The 17,169-nt window shown below is 47.6% G+C and overlaps 1 protein-coding gene across 1 annotated transcript in view; it reads right to left on the bottom strand.

The window, feature by feature from the left end:
* The window catches only part of ERICH6B (glutamate rich 6B), a 42,712-nt gene that overhangs the window by 4,293 nt on the left and 21,250 nt on the right, over window positions 1-17,169 (bottom strand). The window contains exons 3-7 of the mRNA XM_027116118.1: window positions 15,946-16,240; window positions 14,214-14,350; window positions 11,828-11,936; window positions 3,573-3,658; window positions 3,269-3,421 (exon numbers count right to left, since the gene is read on the bottom strand). Of these exons, the coding sequence (XP_026971919.1) occupies window positions 3,269-3,421; window positions 3,573-3,658; window positions 11,828-11,936; window positions 14,214-14,350; window positions 15,946-16,240 (780 nt within the window). The remainder of the gene's footprint in view (window positions 1-3,268; window positions 3,422-3,572; window positions 3,659-11,827; window positions 11,937-14,213; window positions 14,351-15,945; window positions 16,241-17,169) is intronic.

Consider the following 17,169-nt stretch of genomic DNA (forward strand, 5'->3'; position numbering starts at 1 on the left):
CCCCGTGAGGGAGGAGTCCAGGGTTAGAAAGGGAGGTATGTCTCCCACTCTGGAGAATCAGGAGCTGTGAAGGGGTCGACACAAACTCCGAAAAACTTCCAAGGCAAGAGGTCTGCAGGTCCCAAGGAAAGAGACGGGAGGTGAGAAGTTAGGGGCTCCTGGGCCAGGAGGGGACCACGAGGCGAGTGCCTGGGCCTGGAAGCTGGGCTGCCCAGAGGAAGAGAGGTTGAACCACTGGTCACTGATCTCCCCCAGGACAGGACCTCTGGGCCCATTTCCTCATGGAGTTGAGGCTGTCCTGGAGTCCCAGGAACGGTCTGTGGTGTCACACAGCAGCCGCCCCCTGGAGGGGACGGGATGTATTGCCTCGGAGTCCCCTGTCTTTATCTTACAGCCCCGAGTGGGTGCCACAGCCCTGGGAGACGGGTGGGCACACCGGCCTGGGCTCCAGCACCAGCCAACCCCTACAATCCCCTGGGAAGCTTTTAAAGAATGCAGATCTCCAGGCCCCGCCCCAGACCTACAGAATCAGAATCTCGAGGCGGGGGCAGCCATTCCCCAGCTCTGAGCACCATCGTTCCCCTTGGGTTTTGATGCGCTGGGATAAGATGTTGTTTGTCTTGCAAACTTTATTTGATCATTTAAAAGAATGCTTTACTTCAGGCTGGGTCAAAATTCCATAAAACTGCTCACCTGTGATTTTATGTATGGCTTGGGGCGAACGACTCATTATTTTCTCTGTCCCTAAGTTTCCTCAACAAGAATGTGAAAGTAGATTTTCCCTAGGTCTCTTGTGGCCATAAAATTTAAGTGTCGTTAGGGAGAAGAGGCCCTACTGTATGTAGCAGATGCTATTGGAGATAATTGACTGAGTTTCTGGTCCCCACTCCCAGATGCTTCTTGTATCCAGTACTTTCTTCCCCCTTTTAGACATCAATTCCCTTCTTTAAAAATTTTTTTTTCATTGACGTAGAGTTGATTTACAATATTGTGTTAGTTTCAGGTGTATAGCAAAGTGATTCCGTTTTATATATATTTTTTCAGATTCTTTTCCATTATAGGTTATTACAAGATATTGAATATAGTTCCTTGGGCTATACAGTAAATCCTTGTTGTTTATCTATTTTATATATAGTAGTGTGTATCTGTTAATACAGTACTCCTAATTTGTCCCTCCCCCTACCCTTTCACCTTCGGTAACCATAAGTTTGTTTTTTTTTTGTCTGTTTCTGTCTTGTAAATAAATTCATTTGTATTATTTTTTAGATTCCATATACAAGTGATATAATATTTGTCTTTCTCTGACTTACTTCACTTGGTATGATAATCTCTAGGTCCATCCATGTTGCTGCAGATGGAATTATTTCATTCTTTTCTATGTCTGAGTAATATTCCATTGTGTAAATATGACACATCTTCTTTATCTGTTCATCTGTTGATGGGCACTTGGTTTGCTTCCATGTCTTGGCTATTGTAAACAGTGCTGCTATGAACATTGGGCTATATATTTCTTTTTGAATTATGGTTTTCTCAGGGTATATGCCCAGGAGCAGGATTGCTGACTCATATGGTAGCTCTATTTTTAGTTTCTTAAGGAACCTCCATACTGTTCTCCATAGTGGCTGCACCAGTGTACATTCCCACCAACAGTGCAAGAGGGTTCCCTTTTCTCCACACCCTCTCCAGCATTTACTGTTTGTAGATTTTTTAATGATGGCCATTCTGACTGGTGTGAGGTGGTACCTCATTGTAGTTTTGATTTGCATTTCTCTAATAATTAGTGATGTTGAGCATCTTTTCATGTGCCTATTGGCCATCTGCATGTCTTCTTTACAGAAATGTCTATTTAAGTCTTCTTCTTTTGATTGGGTTGTTTATTTTTTTGATATTGAGTTGTATGAGCTGTTTGTATATTTTAGATATTAAGCCCTTGTCGGTTGCATCATTTGCAGGTATTTTCTCCCAGTCTGTAGGCTGTCATTTCGTTTTGTTGATGGTTTCCTTTGCTGTGCAAAGGCTTATAAGTTTGATTAGGTCCCATTTGTTTATTTTGGCTTTTATTTCTTTTGCCTTGGGAGGCTGATCTAAGAAAATATTGCTATGATTTATGTCAGAGAATGTTTTGCCTATGTTCTCTTCTAGGAGTTTTGTGGTGTCATGTCTTATATATAGGTCTTTAAGCCATTTTGAGTTTATTTTTGTGTATGGTGTGAAGGTGTGTTCTAACTTCATTGATTTACATGAGGCTGTCCAGCTTTCCCAACACCACTTGCTGAAGAGACTGTCTTTTCTCCATTGTATATTCTTGCCTCCTTTGTTGAAGATTAATTGACCATAGGTGCGTGGGTTTATTTCTGGGCTCTCTATTCTGTTCCATTGATCCATATGTCTGTTTTTGTGCCAATACCACACTGTTTTGATTACTGTAGCTTTGTAGTATTTCAGACATCAATTTCTATACAAAGTGCCCTCCAGGAAGGGCAGATACCCCTGAGAACAAAGTAGTCAACTAGGAAATGGTGTTGAAAAACCTCATAGCAGAGAAAATATTCTTAAAAACCAAGGCCTGGAGAATGAAAATCTTTTTTTGGAATTAAAAAAATTTTGGCCTTGACTATCAAGAAGTATAAAGTTGGTTCAAGACAATATGCATTTCCCACTCCATGACCAATTAGAGCAGAAGGCAAGGGAGAAATCCTGAAAAGACAGAGTTCTTAAACCAAAGAGGTGGAGAAAAATTCTGAAGTGACTGAATTACCTCGAATTGGTAAGATGAGGTTTCCCACCATTACCAGAAATGGGAACATAACAACTAAGTTAGTTACAATGAAATATTTAGAAGTTATGTTTTTAAAATACAATACACGCCCCTCCAAAGCACTCACCATACCCTCCTCTTAGAGGCACCTGGAACAGAGGGTCACTGGGTCTTTCTAAGGTAATTCTCATGAAGTTTGATTCTTAAATGATATAGAGAGCTGAAACCAAAAGGGTCCCACCTTACTGGGTCCGTGATTGCTATTTCCTGGCGGGGAAGCAATGGTGCAAAAAGGATAGTGTGTCATCTGAGGTCAGGGACCTGTCTTACTGGCCCATCATGATACCCATCTCCCCATGTGTGAGTCGGATGAATGAATTCATAAGTGAATGAGAGACAGAAAGAGAGGCTTACCCAGAGAGAGGACAGCTGTGCAGACTGGGAATCAAAACCTTAATCACACTGCTTCTTCTCGGGGAGGGGTGTTTAAGACTCATGACCCAAGCTTACCAGATGTTTCCATTTTCATCATAGAAGGTGGCATGGCCAGAGTTGTTGATAAGGGCCTGGACACACATATTTTCACTGTCTTCCAGAATGATGTATGTGAACTTTCCCTCTTTTATACTGAGGATGAGCATAGCCAGGTGTCCTGATGGATAACTGGGAGATGGTTAAGGCACAAGTAGTCCCTTGGGGTCCCCTGGAGAGAGCAGAGCCCTGCGGAGGACGCAGACCCCAGTAAAACCCATGCCCCGGCCCCGAATCACAGACTTTTCAGACATCATATGTGTCCCTGTGCTCCAGTGGATACTATATCTGGCCTGATCCATCAGGAAAGAGAATTTGGAAGACAATCTCACTGGGGTAGAGAATGATTTTTGCATCACCTTGATGTACCTAGGAAGAAGAGACAAGCCTGTGAAAAGTTCGCAGGGGCTGATTGTCCCTAATCAGAGCATGGTGTTGTCACTAGAAGGCTTGAGATCAGTCTACTTACTCTCTGATTCCCATGTGCCACCCACCCATCACTCCCCCACCCATAACCACCACCAACTTGCTGGGGATTCCAGGTGGGTTTACCTGTCTATGTGACAAGCAGGCTGAGATGGATTGCTCTGTGCACGTGTGTGTGCAGATTTTATTTTATTTTTTAAAATTTATTTATTCATTATTTATTTTTGGCTGTGTTGGGTCTTTGTTGCTGCGTGTAGGCTTTCTCTAGTTGCGGTGAGCGGGGGCTACTCTTCGTTGTGGTGCGCAGGCTTCTCACTAAGGCGGCTTCTCTTGTTGCAGAGCATGGGCTCCAGGCGCACGGGCTTCAGTAGTTGTGGCTCGCGGGCTCTAGAGCGCAGGCTCAGTAGCTGTAGCGCAGGGGCTTAGTTGCTCCGCAGCATGTGGGATCTTCCCGGACCAGGGCTCGAACCCGTGTCCCCTGCATCGGCAGGCAGACTTTCAACCACTGCGCCACCAGGGAAGCCCTGTCTTCATTCTTTATAGTATTTATACCTTTTCTTTTTTGTTTTTCTGGATCAACGTTGCCTGGAGATTTGCCTGTTTTACTAGTCTTTTTAAAGAGCCAGCCTTTTGGTTTGCTTATTCTATTTCTTTGCTTTCTAGTGTATCAATTTCTGTTCCTATCATTATTTTCTACACACGTCTTCTTTCTGTGGGTCTTCTATATTAGTCTATTTTTCTTCTAATTCCTTGAATTGAACATTGAGCTCGTCGATTTCCATCTTTCTTCTTCTTCTTCACAATCCTCTTCCTCCTCTTCTTTAATATAAGCATTTAAAGCTATAACATTTCTCTCAAAATACTGTTTTAGCTCTTTCTTCCAAGTGTAGATACTTACCTTTTATTTCATTCTGACTCCTTTCAAATTTTCGATATGATTTCCTCTTTGACACACAGGTTATTTACAAGAGTGTTTTAAAATTTGCACATGTACCAGTTGCTTTTGGCTATGTTATTATTACCAATTAAAATCCACCGGGTTAAGAGAGCAGAGTCTATATGGCATCAGCTCTTTAGTGTTTTCTGTGACTTGTTTTGTGGCCGAGTGTGTCATCACTTATTGTAGCTGTTTCACTTGTGCTTGAGAAGGATGCCTGTCCTCCAACTCCCTCCTGTCCCCATCAGGCATTAAAACCCAAGCCCTTGGGTATCAGGACAGTTCTTCTGCTTCCCACCCCTCCCCTCCACCAGGACACACCCACCTCACCCACACTCTTCTCGCTCTCACTCTTCTCGTTTTCCAGTTTCTATTTCTCGTATTACCTCCCGCACTTTCTTATACACTCTGCGTTTCAAAGGATTCTTTTAACATTTTGTCTAAGTTTCCCAGGTGTTTGTAGCAGGACGCCTTTTGAAGTCATCTTGTGTCCCGTGTTACTCTAAATAGATGTCACATCAGTGGTTTTCGAGCTCTTAATTTTAACAGTTGAAGAATCCTTTGTTCAAGAGAGCTCACAACAGGATGCCAAAATCCGAGACAATGAAAGAAAGAGGGGCAGCTGGTTGAGGAGCTGCTATGGGCTCTGCAGGGTGAGGCCTTTAAATGCCCAGGAATCTCTCTGTGAGGTGATGATGATGATCCTGGAACTGACTCTTGTCCCTACCCAGCACTGCGCTCAGCACTTTACTTCCATGACACAGTGACCCAATGGAGGAGACACTGTCATTAATCCATGTTTAAGAGAGGCTACCTGACTTACACAAGCCTATCCAGTGAGAGGGGAGCCAGACTCCCACAGTCTGCCTCCCATCCCTTCCCCCCCACCCCCATGGAAACACACTGACTCTAGCCATTAAGCTCCCAGCCACCTGGCACATTTACTCTGCAAATCACTGCTTTCTCTCTCTTTTTTTTTAAACCTAAAAAAAAGTGCTTTATAAGGATATCCATGGTTGGTTTCTTCCTTATCGATAGCTCGTAAGAAGCTTCTAGATAATATTCACGGGAGAGGATTTTATATTTTAGGTCTTATTTTCAAAAGCCACCTGAAAGCCGGAATTTCTCAAGATGCTTCCTTCTTGTCAAATTCACTTGTCATGGAATGACATTTTCCTAATGATAAGGACACCGTGGGCAAAGAAAAATCTCTGACACAGAGGTAGAGTTGTCACATTTTCTCTCACTGGGAAATATATCATAAATAGCACATCTAAAAGCCCAAATCTCATCACTACTGGCTTGGGGACAAAGTATGAGGTTAAGAGCTAAAAGTTAATAGAGAAGAGACTACATCTCTGGCCTTCCTTCAGTTCTACTAGAGGGAAACAGTGCCTTATAGGCAGGACCCTGAGCTCTGAGACAGCTGCCGTCTGTCTGTGAGTTCTCCCTACTGCTGTCTCTCTGTCTGCCCCTGAGCTCTCCCTGGCTCCTGTCTGTCTGTGATCTCTCCCTGACTGCTGCAGAGATGCTGGCTGGGCTGGATTTTGCCTGAACACCAGCACACACTTATAAACAGTGCTACCTGACTCAGCAAACTACTTGGAATTTATTGCCCCTATGTAAAAACAAAAAACAACCAAATGTCCCACTCCTCATGGGCCTTTTGGGCAGCCTACGTGAATGGTGGGTTAGGCAGGATCCTTTGCTTAGAGATCTCGGGGAGGACCTTCCCCCTGGCTGCAGGAAGGACATTTAAAATTGGTTGGGAGACAGATGCTCCAGGAACAAAAGCTCCAGGGCAGGACAGAGTGGGGAATGGGGCTCTAGGCACATGGGCTTCAGTAGTTGTGGCATACAGGCGCACAGGCTTAGTTGCTCCGCGGCATGAGGGATCTTCCCGGACCAGGGCTCGAACCTGTGACCCCTGCATTAGCAGGCGGATTCTTAACCACTGCACCACCAGGGAAGTCCCTCTGTGATTGCTTTTTCGATATAGATTTTAAATTTGTTAGGGGAGGGACCTATATATTATAATATATGTTTCCTTTCCTCTACTCCCAACCCCACCCAATTGCTTAACGTAGGCCCTACAAGGAGAAGAGTCTCAACAACCCCTAGTACAAGTCCTAGTGAGTCTGTGATAACCCATACACTCAGGAGTGCCTCTATACATGGGACGTATTTTTCTTGTTTGTATTCATGTTGTGTATTGGTCCTGACAGCTCCCTGATGGTGTGTGTATGTGTCTTACCTGGGCCAAAAAAAAAAAAAGCCCTGTGCAAAGTGCAAACACCAACTGCCACACTTACCTTAATCTTGCTCTTTATCCAGTCTGTGTGTATTTCTAACGTCTTCTTACGGCGAACGAGACGACGAGATTGTTTGACTACTTTCTCAGACTCATCTTGTGGTGGTAGATTACATGCATCGAATGTGAAAGTAGTCTCCGTAGCCCTTTGGTTAGATAAGTCTTTGGTAGAAAAGAGAAAGAAAACTTAGATCTGTTTCTCTCAGGGCACCAAAGAGAGCTTGAGGATTTGGGATATTGGCCATATTTCCCCAAGCTCTCTTATTTTTTTCATTCATTCATTCAGCAGACATTTATCAGGGGCCTATGATGTGCCAGCTTAGTGCCAGATGCCAGACACCACGGTGAAGACCACCCGGTCCAGGCTTGGGGATGTGAGGGGTGACACACCAGCCACATGCCAGTAACAAGTGTGGCTGCTGATTCTGTTAATGGGGAAAAAATAGGCTAAAGTGGGGAGTCATTAAAAAGAAAGGAAACATGCTTGTTTTAACTTAAAACAGAAATATGTACTAACACATCATTTTTTTTTTTTTTTTTTTTTGCGTTACGCGGGCCTCTCACTGCTGTGGCCTCTCCCGTTGCGGAGCACAGGCTCCGGACGGGCAGGCTCAGCGGCCATGGCTCACGGGCCCAGCCGCTCCGCGGCATGTGGGATCCTCCCAGACCGGGGCACGAACCCGCGTCCCCTGCATCAGCAGGCGGACTCTCAACCACTGCGCCACCAGGGAAGCCCCAACACATCATTTTTAAGTGCAGGGCTCTGTGGTCATTTTTGCTTAAACCCCATTCATAATTTATTATCTGTAACTTTCAGTTTTGGCAATTTCTACATAGTCTGAGTGCAGAATTGTAGACTTCAAAAAAATTTCTGTATATGCCCCAATCTTCTGTGTATGTTTGGTCCACATCTTGTTCAAAGCAGTTTTTTTAAAGCTATTTTCTTATTAAGTCATCTTAAAAGCATTGCACTTAGTTTTCGCAGCAACAGCAAGTTTCTTTTTATCTTCATTTTGGTCCATTTTTATAACAATTGAATTTGGGGAGTAAACCCGTAAGGACCACCGGGGGGAACAATCCCCGCTCCCAGGGACCCTTGGTGGGTGTCCGACCACCAGGGGGCGCAGTGGTAGGAGGAGCTTCCGGCGCGGTCGGTATCAGTCAGGACGCTCTTCCCCGGAAGAGGGCTCGGTTCCCTCGGCTACTAGGTTTGGGGGAGGTCAGTTAAGAGAGGTTGGTTGTCCCACCACTGGGGCCAACACAGTGTTGGAGGAGGTCTCGGAGAGAACGTGACCGCCTCTCGACCAGCGAGCTGGCCGGGGCAATGGAAGGCTCCCCAGCCCCTCCCCGTCCTTGGAATGTACGTTCTGCCCACGGTTCCCACAGTGCGAGCCCTTTTCAAGGACGCAGCGTTGCGAGCAGTGTGCTGTTGAGCCCATCTGGAGGGATACGTGCCTGAAGCCAGGTAAGGCCTCCATCTAAACTTTAAGGTTCTCGTGGGCGGGGGTGGAAATCTGCAAGTCTTGCGCCGTCCAAGACAAGCGTCGAATGTTAAGTGCTCTTGCTTATTAAACCTGCCACCTACCAATCTGGAGCGGGCTGCCTCTTTCTTCGGTCTCTCCTTGCCCTCTGCTTACGGGGGCTAATTTCGAATTTCACCCGGGGGACCCCGAGGTTGCGAACCAACACAGAGAGTTGGTATGTAATCTACCACCATGAGAGCTCACAGGGACCGTATCCAGGCCTGGCGGTCGAGGACACTCCTGGTGGAAGTTTTCTCTCGTGTGCCAGGCAGAATTCCTAGTGTAAGCATGACATGGTTGAAGGCTGGTCTGGGACCGGCTTAGTGATGACAGGCGACTCAGGAGAGGCAGGCAGGGCTAGAGCATTCCTTTATTCACTCAGTAGATATCTGTTGTGTACTCATGTGCCAGAAACTGTCCTAGGTATCGGGGATGCCACATTCCCTGCTGCCTGTTCTAGTAGGGGAGATGGTGTTAAACAAGTGAACAGATAAAAACTTTACGTGCCAGTGGCTAGGAGTGCCCTGAAGAAACATTAAGCAGGTGAGAAGGATGGAAAATGATGTGTGTGTGTGTGTGTGTGTGCACGTGCAAGCGTGTGCACTGGTTTGTAAAGGGTAACCAAGGAAACTGTTTCTGAGAAAGTAACATTTAAGCAGAGACCTGAATAAAGTGAGGGAGCAAATTACAAGGGTATTGGAATGAAGAGTGCTCTAGGCAGAGGACAGCAGGTCCAAAGGCCCTGTGGCAGGGATGCCTGGCCCTGATGAATAACCAAAAAGCCAGTGTGTCTGGAGAGGAAAAAGTGAGGGCCTTCTAAGCCACATGGGGAATGTGGGATTTTCCTGGAGGCAATGGAGGGCCAGTGAAGAGTTTTTAAAAGATTTTGTTGGAAACAATATGGGGAAAGGACTGAGAAAGGAGAGGATAGGAGTCAGGGACACTAGGGAGATGAGGATGTCTGAGGTGGTGTCAGTGAGGATGGAGAGGTGGGGGTGGGGAAGGAGAACCACACCTGTGTGCACCTGAGGAACTAAAGGGGCCGCTCATTAGAGCTCACAGGGGGAGCTTTTCCTCAGGAAAGTGAAAGAGAGGTGGGCGGGGGCAGAGTCAATAAAAGACCTTTGTGGGAAGTTTGGAAGCGGACCTCAGTCTCCCTCCGAGGAGTCCTCCTCCAGTGCTTGCTTCCAGAGTGGAAATGATTTGTCCGGGGAAAACGCAGATGTGAGCCCAGCTGCTGTTTCTGAGTATCAATTAGAAATTAATATAAAGCATTTCTGAACTGTAATGATAAAAGAGGACATGGACGTGCTTATGTTTTTCTCCTGTCAGAATGCTAAAATCATGGAGTTTCTGGTTTGTGCCGTTTATCCAGCTCTGTCTCTATTAGCGGGGAGGCTTTAGGCTGCCTTTCTGAGCCTCAGTTTTCTTAAAGTGGGATCATGCTGCCTGCAGAGACCCGTCAGGTTACTCTGAAATGATGCGGCACGGAGCCCGCTGCCCCATAGAAGGGCAACAGACCTGTGCCCTCCACACGGGGAGCTGTGGATTCTGATGGCTCATGACACGAGCTGTGTAGTGATCGTCTTCTTTTCACCAGGCGAGCTGTCTCTGAATAGGAGAGGCTACCTAATCTGAGGGTCTCCGTGCAAAATGAAAATGCAGGGATCCTTGTTCTAAAATTGTTAAGGATTTCGAGACAGTGACAGCAGAGCATTAAAAGCAAGCGCAGGGCCTTAAGTGTGAGGACCTGTGTGCCTGCAGGTCATGTGCCTGCGATGCCAGCCTTGGCTTGGAAATCGGAGAGTTCAGAGACGTGGGGCTGTGTGCCTGGGGTGTCAGATAGTGGTCTGGATCCTGGAAGTAACTGAGTTTGTATCTCAAAGGAGGCTGCGGGATTTCTTTGGGACTGGCTACAACCTGAACACGGAGGGGATGCCTCTTATCAATTAGAAATGTGTTGCTTTTCTGCATAAAAAGCTCAAACCTTGTAGGCCTCAGGTGTTCAGAGGAGCAGGGAGTGGGGCAGGGGTGAGGGGTGATGGTGAGGCACAAATGGGGAATCCGGTCATGTCGAATTTCACTCTCCAGTTAGAAGTCCTACCTGGGGCATGTGACGTAGAGTATCCTGAAAGGCCTTCATTTCCCAAAAGGAGGAAAAACTCATGCATACCTGCATCCATTTCAAAAACACTTATTGAGTGCCTACTGTGTGCCTTGCCAAGGAGTGAAAGACACAGGTGTCTTTGGCCCAAAGGGAACAGAAATAATAACAGGCATTTGTTGTGTTTCTGGCTGTTGAACATCTGAAACCCCCTCCTTGTTTGGGGGGTACCCCATTGTGTGAGTCTTGGTGGGAGGTAGGCCTGCCCGCTCTAGAAACTGAAGGTGGTCATTCCTTCTTCTGCCTGCCTTCTAACTCCAATGGGGACACGAGACTCAGGCTCAGAAGGCCCTTTACTTCCCCAGACACGCTTGCCTTTTGTTGCTCATTGAACATGTCATGGAGATGAGCCCTGGGTCTGACCTGAGGGGTCTTGGGCCTGAGTGTGGTTCATGCCCACACAGTAGCTGGGTGATCTCAGGGAAGTCACTTATTCTCTCAGCCTAAGTTTCTTTACCCAACTTCATATGGTTTTGAAGATTAATTTGAATCCGATAACTGGCCCGCAGCAGTTATTCCATAGGAGTTAGGTCAGGGGCCTACACTGGTATGGGGACAGGAGCTCTTCCTTGAGAGGGAACCTGGGGCTGCGTCCTGGCTCAGCAAGAAAAAGCACCATGATTGATTAGGTGTGTCTGCCGTGGGTGTTGCTGCCATTTCTACGTTAGTTGGATCTGGTCGTCTGAAAGATGTTCCATGTGGTGGTTTTGAGTTTCTGAATTAAGTAGCCTGATGGCTTAGGCTCTTAGGCTTTTTGATTAGACCCAAAAAACTGGCAACCTCCATGATTGGCCCAACTTAACAGCTGGACCTCAAATGCCTTCAGTATCTGGTAAAGGGGCTCTTTCTTAAACTTTGTGTTAATGACTTCTTGGACACCGCCCCCCCCAGGCAAATCTAGGTCAGATCCCTTCTTGTGTGGTCCCATAGTATACCCCTCCAACCATACCATCAACCGTTTTATGTGCAAATTCCCTGATTTCTTGGCTGTCTTCACCTCCTGCCCTCCCTCTCACCCCCAGCACAATCAAAGGATGAACCCCTCGAGGTTTATCCTTTGTCTGGCTTGCTCTGTGTTTTATCCCCAGCAGCTGAGACCGTATTAGCCCAGTAGATGCTCGGCTGAGGAAACAAGCATTTCTGGACACGGCAGAAGGTGGGAGACAGCGAGACGCACCCAGGAGAGCCGGGCAGCGGGGGTGGAAGGTGGGAGAGGGTTCTTACTTTCACGTTTCTTCATAATCCAGAGGATTGTTTCCTTATATTTTCCAAAATTTTTCTTCAGCCTAAAAGGAACGTGACTCATCTTTAGAAGCTGAGACTGGATTCATGTTTCCATGTCATGCTGCACCGTAGACCGTGCTAGGGCCTGCTCAGCCTTTTCATAGGTGGAGGGCGGGCTGGAAGGCTCTGCCTTCGGACCCAGCTTTCTTCCAGTCTGTACTCAGGAATTAAGGGCCAGCACATCGTGCTGTGCGTCCCTCCTGGCCTCTGACTGGCCTTCAACTTGGGCCCCTGAGCTGACCCCCAGACCTTTCAAAATGAATTCAGTGGGGGTCCTCCTGGGAGCGAGGCCAGGGCTGGGAGGTCCAAATGCACGGCTGGCTCTGTGAGTTAAGCTCGTACGGCTTGCTTTCCCTGCGGCTTGTGCCTGTTTCAGCGAAGGCTGTTTGGAAATAGCTTAGAGAAACAGCATTGTCTGCGAACCGGACAGAGCCACCTGAAACCCCTTCGCATTTAGTAGGAAAATTTCAAATACACTCACTCAAAAATGACTTATCATGAAAGCCACATTAAGGCACAGCTCTTCAAAATGATCACGCCCTCAACCCCCCTCTCATGTCAATAGACGAAGGGAGTCATCCTGGCATTAAAGTGGCTTGGACTGTTTTACTTCCAAATAAGGGTGGTCTCCAGAGGCAGCTGCCTTTCCTGGTTCTCAGATCAGAGCCCTTTTGGAAGGGAATCTGCCGGAAGGAGTGAGCCTCCCAGGCTTAATTGGATCAGAGAGGAAGGCCTTTGACAAGACAGATTTTAAGTTCTCAGTTCAGAGTCCTTGAAGAGAGCATAATAATTTAACCCCAAGCAACCTTAGGAAGCACATACCCTTTGCTGGAAAGGGCTGGACTCTTTTGTCTGGGGGAAAATAGAGGTTTGCTCTTTGTACTTTAGGAGCAATTGCGGAACTGGAGAATGAGCTCTTCATGGCCCATTTGTACCAAGTGTTATTTATTTGCAAGCACTTTGAATGGAATTGAAGCAGTTACCTTGCCTACCGTCACCTGTGAAAGAGTAAGGACGGAGGAGGGGGTGGGGTGAAGCCTGTCCGGCCGGCTGAGAGCACGATGCCTTGTGCATACAAGAGTTAAATTCCAGTGAGGGGATCCAGCCAGAGGCATCCAGGGCCCTTTGGGGAAGTTTCCTCCCTTAGCTCTTTGCCCACCTTTGCAAGCTAGTGGAATCCTTACTAGCTAGCTCCTCAGTGGTAGAGACTGGGTTACACACTACTGTACAGACCGGCACACAGGAGGTGCTCATGAAATATTCATTGAGTGCAATTAGATTAGAATGAGCCTCCGTTATAGGCTTAAATGGGAAAGAAGGGGAGAAAATGTAACATATGAGAGAGGGTACCTTACAGGGATGTTATTTGGGATTTGTTTTTTGCCGCTGTATGAGGATGTGAAAGCTTGGATGTTCTTTGTGTTTTGCATTGTGTATTCTGCCTTCCCTTTTCCTAGAGAAGCCTTAGGGTTCTCTGGCCCTAGGACTCTACTGAGCCCAGAGCAGAAGTTGCTGGCAGTCAGTCTCTCCCTGATTTTTGTGAGAGTCTCCATTCACCAAGGAGGTTATGCAGGGCACCCCATCCTCACAGCCTCATCCTCAACCACTGCTGGGGAGTCTGCTATAGACCCCCTGGATGTCTGACCATGTACCTTGTTCATCAAGGTTTCTGACAGCTGGATAAGTGAAAGTCCAGGCTTCCATGTACCCCAGTCTGGATGTACAAACAGGGTTCTGGAACATTTTGAGACCTGGAGTCATGCCAACTAGAAAGATTGGGTGCCAGCAGCAGTCTGCAATAAACTTATCATTCCCCATTCCCAACAGGGGCTCTTGCCATGAATCCCAGGGCAGTGAGGCTCAGGGCTTTTCCCCCTCAGGGAACATGAACTTGATCCTCCATTGTCCCCTCACTTCAAAGGCCCAGGGGTCTGAACCTTGCTTCCCAGACTTGCGTACAATTCACGGTCCCTTCAAGACTTTTCCTGCCCTGGATTTCCAGCATCTGTCACTGCCCATCTTTGATCCTATCCTGCACATCCCCTGCTCATAGACTTCTTTGCTCCTGAGTTTTGGCAGGCAGCTGGACCATCCTGTCCCCTTGACCCCTAATCTTACCCTTGTCCTTGTGCATGGCTTGTGCCTGCCCTTTGACTCAGGGGACCTGTCCAACCCTGGCCTTACTCTATTCTCTGATGACCCAATTTACACTTTCCCTGCTGCTACCACTGGCCTACCTGCACCTACTGACCGATAGCTCCATCTCTCCAGTCACTTACAGAATTCCCAGTTTCCTTCTGGTCTCTCTCTCCAGATGACGGGTCAGGGGAATGTTAATATCCTCCTCCAGTTCACTGCTAGCCGCCATTTCTCTGAGCATGGTCCCGAACACTGACTGATAGGAGCTGGTCACAACCTGCAAAAGGACCACAGAATGAAGTAGCCAGAAAATGGGAATTAACAGTTAGTTAATGATCACTTTTGTGACTCTCTAAGCTGCCAGAGGAGATTGCAACATGTTATTCGAAAAAGAAAAGCAGTGGGAACAGTAGGGTGGCTAGCAAGATTGGTTCCAAAGACTATTTCCATTACGGTCACACCCTCTTCTCATTCTCCAATTCCCTCAAGAATTCTTTTTAAATAGTAGCATACCAAGAAATCGTTTGAGAGCATAAAATTACCCTCTTCTGACAAATGTAGAGATGGCTCTAGAACGTAAAAGTGCTTCCATGCCTTAAGAGCATAACAGCCTTTTTGAGTTCCAGGAATGGCCAAGCTCTCAGTGGTTGGTTATTTATTCATTGTGAAGGATAACAGTCTTCAGGAAAGCAGGGTAGCACCTAGCACGTTCTTGTAGAGGATGATTCTACCTTTAAAGATTCTTCCAAAGTAATGACATTGCAAGCTCCTTTTTTATTTTTGTAAATTTGATCATTCTATCCCAAGTCCATGCTGCTAACCAGGACTGACCCATAGGTGGGTCCTCACAAGAGTTTCTTCTTTTGGATCCCTTTTGGTCGAAGGTGACGTTTGACTTGCCGTCCAGGAGAACCCTGGGTCTGTCATGTTGCCCTGCTCACCTACAGGTCGAGGTTGTTATGGTGGTTGTTCTGCATCTGATGATGTGCAGTCTGCCATTCACTTACAAGCCTTCTATCGTAAGTGGAAGACCACAGATCCGAAGTTGCATGCGACCTGGGGCAGATACAAGAATGGAGCTTGTGATTGGCTGGGTTTTCTAGGTTGGGGAAAAGCTGGGGCGTCTCAGGTCTGCCTTGTGTGACTCCCAGCCTCTGCGTGCTCCTTTCCGCATTGCTGGTGTTCAGTTAATGAAACACGGTGGCCATCAGACTGAAGAGGCTGTAAGGCCGCGGTGCCCTAAGTAAGCAAACCAAAGCCTAAGGCCATAAATGCCTCAAGGTTAGGAAATCAAAACCCGAGGACAACCAATCAGAAGCAGCAGGCTTTAAGCTGCGGCCAATCAATAACTTCCTTGTTTTGCTTCTGCATTTTCCCTGTAAGTCTCTCCCCAGCTCCTGTTGGTGGAGGGCTCTTAACCACTTCCGGTTTGGTGCTGCCCGATTTGGATCCACACAGGCTCAAATAAACTCTTCACATTTTTTATTTATTTTTTTTTTTGTGCGGTACATGGGCCTCTCACTGTTCTGGCCTCTCCCGTTGCGGAACATAGGCTCCGGACGCGCAGGCTCAGCGGCCATGGCCCACGGGCCCAGCCGCTCCGCGGCATGTGGGATCTTACCGGACCGGGGCACAAACCCGCATCCCCTGCATCGGCAGGCGGACTCTCAACCACTGCGCCACCAGGGAAGCCCGCTTCAAATTTTTAATAGGCTTCAGTTTATCTTTTCATACGGGAATGAGTCAGTGCTTCAGGGCAGGCTGAGGTGAAGGCTCTGGTGTGGCTACCCCTGCCTCTAAGTTCTTCACTGTTGACCATCCCTCCCTTGAGGTGGAGTGATGGCCTGCTGGCCCAGGCCAGTGGTCTCTCACCAGCCCTTTGGATTCCATGATTTGTTCACCGGAAGATATGGTTCCCGCTGGCGGGGCCTGGTCGAAGTTCTCGTCCCAACCAGGCTGTGCTACCCCGCTCCAGCGCATGTGCCCTCCTCGGAGGCTCATCCCGTTTGCTTCCCCAGCCTCTGGAGAGCTATCCTCATGGTCACGGTAGGGGTCTTGGGCCCCCAAGTGATGACTTCTCCCATGCCCTGTGACTGCTCCTGGGTGAGTCTCTGGTTTTTCCAACCAAGAGCGTTTGCGCAGCAGGTGTGTGATGCACGCGTGTATCCTACAAACAATTCAGACATGTATAGGGAACTCGGAGCGGCCAAGAGGTTGAATTGTCAGAATAACCAAAGTCTAGGGTGATAGCCACATCCGAATCCAGGGGCCTCAGCCGCCTCTCCCAGGGGCTTGTGGTGTCCCCTGCCCAGCTGCAGGTGCCATGTGGCGTTGACTCCATTCCTTCTGTCCTGCTCGCTGGCCCCATGTGTCCGCAGCGGCCGCCTATGGCATTGCTTAGAGAAGCAGTGCTTCCCCGGCTGGACAGCTGCCTATCCGCAGATTGCCACTAGCTGGGCCGCAGGTGCTGCCTCATTATCCTCCTAAGCATCGATCCTTGGAAGCAGAGTGGTACAGACAGCAAGGGGGAAAGTATCCCCCTAACTCTTTGCCTTACTTTGTCACCTGGGCAAAGCCCCTGAGATGGCAAAGCCCCTGAGATGGCAAAGCCCCTGAGGCGGCAAGGAGTGGTGCTTGTGACCAGGGCTCCCCTGCACAGGCCGCCTGTCGCACGGAACCCTCCCAGCGTCTGGTCTCATCCAGAACCTTGCACAGCTCCGTGGGAGATGTTCCCTCTGCCTGTGGCTGCAGCTCCGCCAGACACAGCAGAACCTCAATTGACAGGCGCGCTGAAGGTTTCCAAGTAATTTGTGTCTAATTAAAACAATTCCTTTCAATTTCAACTCTTGCTGAAAAATCTTTCTAAAATGGCTGAGCTTACTTTCCTGTCTTAGTAAATCCAGTGCGGTGAATCAAAGTTCAAGTAATCTTTTTTCCTCCCTTTGACATGGTATTTCAATATTTGAAAAGCAGTTCTTATTCATATAATGTGTATAGGAGCATGTGTGGAAAGTAAGGAATTTAGGGCTAAATAGGAACTGAGACCAGAGAATTTTTCCAATTAAAATAAAAGCAAAAACTGTATAAATGCCTAGG

Source organism: Aethalodelphis obliquidens, unplaced genomic scaffold (genome assembly GCF_003676395.1).
Source record: "Aethalodelphis obliquidens isolate GAN/ISIS:26980383/991018 unplaced genomic scaffold, ASM367639v1 scaffold16, whole genome shotgun sequence".
NCBI classification, from domain to species: Eukaryota; Metazoa; Chordata; class Mammalia; order Artiodactyla; family Delphinidae; genus Aethalodelphis; species Aethalodelphis obliquidens.